At 43.2% G+C, this 7,845-nt stretch overlaps 1 protein-coding gene across 5 annotated transcripts in view; it reads left to right on the top strand.

Annotated features, from left to right (window-relative positions):
- cabin1 (calcineurin binding protein 1) overlaps positions 1-2,935 on the top strand; it is a 39,192-nt gene extending 36,257 nt beyond the window's left edge. For all 5 annotated transcript variants that reach the window (XM_023278834.3, XM_055011762.1, XM_055011763.1 and 2 more), the window contains 3 exons: positions 136-294; positions 515-717; positions 814-2,935. In XM_023278834.3, coding sequence (XP_023134602.2) covers positions 136-294; positions 515-717; positions 814-957 — 506 coding nt within the window. In that variant the 3' untranslated portion in view covers positions 958-2,935. The remainder of the gene's footprint in view (positions 1-135; positions 295-514; positions 718-813) is intronic.
- Positions 2,936-7,845: the final 4,910 nt, after the last annotated feature.

The raw sequence follows: 7,845 nt of genomic DNA on the forward strand, positions 1-7,845 counted from the left end.
TTCTTGTTGGGGAAGTGATCTAATGAAATTTCTACTTCTGTTATTTGTTAAAGAATTGCATCACTGCTATTGTGAAGTTGCCAAATGCTTTCAGGGTCTGACTTGATAACTAACTTGTTTTGTTTGTGGCCACAGAGGAGCGGGAGGAGCCTTCAGAGGGACTTCTGTACCGACAGCAGGAGTCTCACCTTTGTCAGCAGATGAAACTCGCCTCAGTGTCCCAGGGACAAGAATCAACAGCTGGCTGGTTTCAAGAGGAAACAGCCACATGTAGCAGCACACAACTTTGCCCAGGTGAGAGCGTGACAGAAAACAGTCCCAACAGGATGACTGGTGAACTGAATATAAAATTAACCTCGACAGACTGAAGCTTGTTTGATGCTTGCTGCGTCCGTGAGGTCCGTGCGGCTCCGTGCGGAAAAATTACGTCATTTTAGCAGCCACGCCCCCTAGAGCAGCCTATGTCTGCAAAAGATTCTAATATTTAGAAATCTTGTCTCTCTCTGTCTCTCAGACCAGCAGCAGTATGCCAGCAGCGACCAGTCGAAGCTTCCAGACCCCAGCCGAATCCGCTCCCGCGTCCCGCCCAACATGCCAAAGCTTTTCATCCCTTCCACCGTCACCAAGTTCCCACCAGAGATCACGGTAACACCTCCCACACCCACACTTCTCTCCCCCAAAGGCAGCATCTCAGAGGAAACTAAACAAAGACTTAAGGTATGCACTCTGCCTCTGAATATGTACACAACACCCATACATACACACAGCCATCTAACTCTCAACAGTGACCCCTGCTGTCTGCTCCCCACACAGAACGTCATCCTGTCGTCCCAGTCTGCAGCCACAGTCAAGAAGGACACTCTGAGTCAGCCGGCACTGGAGGTACAGGAGACATCCAGCCAGGAGTCGTCTCTGGAGAGCGAGTCGGACGAAGAGGACGACTACATGGACATCTGAGCCTCTGAAGGCGCAAACTGAACTCAAGTCACATCTTGGCCTCACTCCACCAAACCCTGCGTCCCCCCCATCTTAAAAAAAGGAATGGTTCAGGCCATCGCAGCTGTCTGTGTTGATGCGGTTATTTCTTCACGTGCATTACAAACAGAAAAACGGAAAACAAATGCAGTATTCTCATGAGCTGTCATGTCACGGTGATGATGTATCTGACAGACGATGGTAGCTTCAGTCTCACAGCATGTCTGTAATGTGCCATTTATGCATTTCACACATCGGCTTATTGAGCTCTCCTGCACCCACTGGACCTGGCAGAACAAAGACTCTGATTCTTTAAAGCCAGCCGTTCGCCTGTTTATGCATCTTTTTGTACGTCGTGTGCTAACCGTATCTCCAAGCCGCAGCTAAACGCTCGTCGCGTGAGGTGCCTCAGTCTGGATCTACGCTCAGCAGCATGCACCCGCTGCCCTCCAGTTCAGTAATTTACTTTGGCATGAGACTTTCATCTCCAAGACGCGCTGCATCGGTACATGATATATTTCAATGAACACAAAGGTGATGTGAGGACAGTCGGCTGCATTCAAGGTTCGTCTGTGGAGCCGCACAGCCTCACAACCTGTAGCAGATTGGAAATGTTTACACTTAACGTTCGGGATGTTTTTCAGTTTGCACTTAACTTTGTGCTATTTTTGTACTCACCGTAATTCTTGTAATATTTTGTCCTATCTATATTTTTCTTTTCTTTCGTGTGCATTTGTAGCTAAGAGGAACAGTTCTTACCAGGAAGACGTCCTGCCACCAGCACTGATGTGAATGATACGGAAAGAGGTTTTTAGTCCTTACAAATCAGCTTTTGTACATATCACAGTCCAAATATCTTTCCAATACGTTAGGCTTTTATGGGTTCAGTATGAAGCTGGAGAAGCGAGTGCATGTGTGAGAGGGTTGCTTCATTTCCAATCAACTCAGGAAACGACCCGACGCTACCAGACGCTGGTATTTCCTGATTTCAGTGGATTTGAAATGCATACTGAAGAGGACTTTCTAATACAGATGCCTTTCCTTTGAAACCATTTTGGTAAATGTGTCACACTTCTAGCTTAACTCAGAGGAAGACAACCGAATGTTTTTTACAGATTGTTTTCTATAAACGATATCAAAGAAAGATATTTACTGATTATGTTTCTTGAAAGCTGCAGAAAAATAATTTTTAAAAAGGGCACAAATGAATAATTGTAAACTACTACCCTTGTTAAAAAAGATTTTCTATTTTAGTTCATTATTTTTTGTTTGTTTGGGGTTTTTTTTTTGGTGTAAGATAGTTTTCTATTGTTCTGCTGATCTTCTAGGAATGTACCACAGCTAAAGAGGTGACCAGGGTAAAGACTTTAGCTTGCCCCGGCCCCTGGTGCAGACTGCTGGAGTGGAACTGTTCTCTGTGTCTGGACTGAATGCATTATAGATGTCAAACCAAAAATATATTTGAGAAACACATATTTGAGGTGTGATTCCTTGCATCAGATAGATGATGGTTGTACATCTCACGCCTCCTGGGTTTTGTGGGGACATACTTAAGGGGCCAGTGTGGTTACAGCAGCTGTTACTGCCATAACTATGATTCATTGTAACACCTATGGACACATAATGACAGGTGATCTACTGAAAAGTCTACTTTTTCAATGATAACTTGTTGATATTAGGAAGCAAAAGTAAAAGCATCCTACAGTGTGCATATACAGTTGCATGACAATACGTACAATGCTTCGTTTTTGTCACTTCCAAGAGAGAATACAAACATTTTTCTTCTACTCTTTCCACTTATTATAAACTAGAGAAGCTCAATGCATCATTCATCAGTTGATGAAGCCTTTAAAATGAAACATCAGCAGCGGCCCAAAGTGAACAATGACACATAGATTTATGGTTTTGTTTGAAAATGCTAAATGGAAATAAATATGGTGCATTTTACATGTAAATTAAAGCTGTTTTCTTATTTTTCAAAGCAAATGTGAACATTTGAATAGCGCCGTATTTTATGTCTACACCTGCCAGCGGACTGTCATGATGAGAGCAGACTTAATGTTATGTTAATTCCACTACAGGAGAGACTTGATGTTCTCCGTAATCAGCTGGATAAAATATGTGCATATATTGGCATCGGCCAAAATGAGTTGGGAAAAATCAGCATATCGGCAAAAATTTTATATAGTGCATCGTGACTATAGACATTTGAAATATATAATAAGGTGCTTCATTTAAATGTGGGGTTATATTTCTTCGATTCACATCAGATGGTTGGTGATCTCCACTCAAGGAATTTTTACAGAGCAACAGAAATACACAAAAAAAGTGTTCTAAAAAATATACATAAAAATGAAATATACAATCAGATAAAAAAAATCAATAACAAAGCAACAACCGTGTAAGTAGTGCAGAATGGCATTACTTGGGGTCATCCAAATAATTTTTTTTCAATTATACTTTTTATTATTTCTTCAAGAAGCATCCATAACAGAAGAGCAAAGATACATAAATACATCAAACACAAAAATAATAATAGAATTATATGTATGTATGTGTGTGTGTGCGTGCGTGCGTGCGTGCGTGTGTTAGATTACATACGTTAGGAGATAAATGAAAAAATAAAAGACAGACAACCGAAAACAAAAAACAATATAATAAACAGTATTATATCAAGTATGTCTGGAAGGAAATCATTTTCTCCCTACCCATATTCCCGTCCCCATCCCGCCAGTCGAACATAGAAATATCCTATGTTTTGAAAGAAAAGCAGTTTTTCTTTCAATTAATATAACATTAAATGAATCAGAAATACAGTCTAGATATAGTTAATGTGGTAAATGACTATTCTAGCTGGAAACAGCTGATTTTTAATGGAATATCTCCATAGGGGTACAGAGGAACATTTCCAGCAACCATCACTCCTGTGTTCTAATGCTACATTGTGTTAGCTAATGGTGTTGAAAGGCTAATTGATGATTAGAAAACCTTTGTGCAATTATGTTAGAACATCAATAAAAGTGTGACTTTTCATGAAAAAACCTGAAATTGTCTGGGTGACCCCAAACTTTTGAACAGTAATGTAGGTCAATATAAATAAGTTAACCTATAAGTATTAAAATGAGGTATGGAGGACAAATGGTAACACAAAGTTTTTACATGCATCTCATCTAGGCAAGTCACCAGAATGCAACAAAAACAACAAAATGTCTCTATCCACATGATTTGACTAAAATGATTACAAATTGCATGTTTATTGATTGCTTTAATGCATCAGTAGGACTCCTGTATAGCCAGGTAGACGTTTTACTGGGAAGTCTGGCCAAGCAGGCAGCATAAAAACATTTTAATCATAAATACAGACAACTTACAAGAGCAAAGAGAGTAGAATATTCAGTTAGGACGCTTGTGTAGAAGATGTTCATACTAAGTTGAGTAAAGACTCATACGTCTACGTTTATTTTCAGTGTGTTTGTGACCAAAGATTGAAACTGCATTATTAAAATGTCCATAATGATGTTGGACCTTCATACCCTGTCGGCTACATGAGAACAATTCCATTTCTTTCTTCATTAAATAACTTTGAAACCACACAAGCTCATTTTAGACCAGAAAATGAGTAACTGCAGGACAGTAAAATCTAGTCAGTTCTATTTATATAATACAATGTCACCAATGTGCAGTGAGGAGCTTCATATCCTCAGACCCTCAGTTCTGATCTTCAGCCACCCAGACCCCAAAGTCACAATAAAATCCAAAACAAATGACATAAAAGCTAGCATCTTCTACCAGTTACCGGTTTGTAAGCTCCTGCAGCCGACAGACCACCCTGCTGACCACACCGACTCTGTGGTCAAAGGGCTTGTACACTCTGGTGTGAAGTCTCCGACACGAGGGAAGTCATTAGTCTTCATTAGCAACTTCCAGGAGTTTCTTATGAAGTGCTGTGAAGTTGTCATTTGCCCCCTTTGCCAGGCAAGCTAGATGTGAGGTTTGTTTTCTTATGTGGTGGACCAAATGTGAGCTGAGCCGGCCCCTGGCTTCTGCATATGAGATCATGGTCGCTCTGGAGTTGGACAGGGGTACCAAAGAGGATGCTGAAACTAATTCTCACAGAAATGAGGCTTGTTCTTACCAATCCTCGCAACCACTGAAGGATGAAAATGCCTTCATCCCAATAAAATCTGACTCATCAGTTCTGCCTTCCTGTTGGGAAAATACACCGTATTTGTTGCTGTGGTTACTGACGCATCATTTGTGCGTGGGCTCACTGGTAGATCAAAAATTAGACACAATGAAACGAATGCAGCTTCTCGCAGTCTGTAAAGTGAAAATACAGGCGACCTGTTGTCAGGTTGAGGCATTTCTCATGTGATGTAGTTTCGTCTCCTGCAGCATCGTGCTGCCCTGCTATCTCTGCAAACCCCTCAAAGTGGCCAATTAAGCATCAAAAGGGCATGCTGCATGGCTAATGTGAGCGAAAGGTGTGAGATTTCTCGTCAGTCCACTCCAGGGGCTCTTTATTGGGCTGCTAGAGAGCCGTCTGATCCCCGGGCCCTGGCTGTATATTGGCAGCTGTTAACTGCTGAGCGCAGGGGGATCTGTGCAGTTAAAGCAAATGGCCAAAGACTGACACCTGGGAGGTGGAACATCACGGTCGAGGAGGAGATGCACAGCGTAATCAGGCATGAGATGTGGGGATTCAGAGGAAGGATGGGCCGTTCAGCATAACTTCAGTGTCATCATCTTTTCGAGAAATGAGACTCCTGCTGTCACCCGTGAACATTTACTAGTAAAAAGGCTACATCCCTAAATATATTTGGGCCTTAAATAAAATCCAACAGGCCCTATCAGTTCTCTCCAGACGACCTCCCTAATGTGCCATCCAGTCTAAGTCGCCCCGGGCTCTGTGTTGCATAAGGCAGCACTTTCTGTCCCTGGCTTTCGTCCCCCTGGCCGTGCACTGAGGCCCTCACCAGCCATACCTGTCACCTCCGACCCACTGTGTAATGGGATTGACACCACCGCTGCTGAAACGTACACCTCTGCTCTGACACTGACTCACTCTCCGCTGCTGGAGCTGAACAGATCTGTGGAGAATTTTCATTTCACGAAGGCATCTTGCTCTCAAACATCTAAAAAAAAACAACAACAACCAAAAAAAACAGCAGCGTCACCTCTCTGCCTTGTGAAATAGTTTAAGGGGATCCAGGCCCAGAGGAGGTGGCTAAGTGAGGAGAGTGACACTGAAACCGTGATTAATAACTCCTAGACAACAATAGGCCTCACATAAGGAGGATAAAAACACATCGCACTTCCTCAAGGCCAATGTTGAGCCACCAGATTGGAGGTTGGGGGGAGTGAATCCAGCCACAGAGCATGATGGGATGCATCTTTAAGTGCATCATTACAAGCTGGATGTTTGTGTTCTCCATCGACCCAGCACAAGAGCCTTAAACAAGCCAGTCAATTTTTTCACAGGGGGAGAAGTTGTCGCACCTTTTTAAGTTCACTTAACTGCTGATTCTACAGAGTGCTGCTCTGTCTTTCAAACTGTAAAACCATCTCCGCGCTTCACACTCTGCTTTTAAAAGTATATTACGCATAGTCTGGTATCTAACCTGTTTTCCACACAGTTACACAAAAGCCTCCTTTGTGCATAAAGGTGTAAAGGAGCTGCGCCTACAGGAGGCATTGTATGCAGCAGGCAGAATACAATTAGAAACCCAAGTGGAAGTGGTGTGTCTATGCTAGAAAAGAGGCTGAATGAGATGTGAAAATCACCTCAATTCAAATTTTCATGTCAGTGGAAACAAGTGGGGGGACTGTGGTTTGGGTTTTTCCCCTCTATGCTAATGGATGCAGCGTTGAGCATTTGTTTTTCCTGCAGTAATGTGGTACAGTACACTCGGAGACGGGCCCATAAACTGTGATGCCCGTGGATTCTGCGTGGATGTGGATGTGGAGGGTGGGAGGACGGCCGGCTTGTTGCTGTGGCAGGACTTTATTGTTCCATTCAGGCCTGACTTGGGCTTGTGGTGCTAACTGGCTGCTAATTGCCTGCCCATACACAGGGCTCTCTCCACATGCAGAAAAACCAGTTCCTTCAAGGGAAACCAGCCTAATGAGATTATCTATCAGTGTGGGTCTGTCTAGACACCCCAATACACAACTCCCCTCTCCTCACCCTGCCACTCCCCGTGGTCCTCACAGGCTGCAGACGATGCCCTCAGGTAAAAGTTACCTGCAGAAAGAGTGCATGTTATCATCACACCATTATGGGTTTACACAGAGGTTCCCTCCCACTGAAAGGAGAAAGTGGAAGATGCAGAAAATTCCCTTAATTCATGCACTTTGGGGTCAATGTATTGGATTTTATGCAATCAAAGTGTGAGAATGGTTCACAAAACTCTTGCACATACAGAACTTGGTGCATTATTCCGTTTATTTCCACTGTATTTCTCTCCAATGTGCCAAATGAATAATGCTGGCTGTTTACCACGTTGCACAAACACACTAAATGGCATTTCCGTGTGTGGTTATGTGTGTGTGAATGATATTTACACAGATTGTGGTGCCGCTGCCAGATCTGCTATGCAGCAGGGAAGTGCATCCATATTTGTTTTAAAGTCTCTTAGCAGTTAATAAAGATGCATTTCCTCCGTCCCCCTTCCTGTGGGGACGGTATCAAGGCTCTGTTAAGTCTCTTTGATTTCCAGCGCCCTCCAATCACAGCGGGACACCGGCTCAGCTCTGTGTCACTTCAAAGCCTGGGAATGGCCCTCCTGGCCCCACCCACACCAGGACTTCCCTTAAAAGTCATGGTCACCTCATCCTGCAGGACTCAGCACCTCTGAAATATCTGCTGCA

This window comes from Amphiprion ocellaris, chromosome 6 (genome assembly GCF_022539595.1).
Source record: "Amphiprion ocellaris isolate individual 3 ecotype Okinawa chromosome 6, ASM2253959v1, whole genome shotgun sequence".
NCBI classification, from domain to species: domain Eukaryota; kingdom Metazoa; phylum Chordata; class Actinopteri; family Pomacentridae; genus Amphiprion; species Amphiprion ocellaris.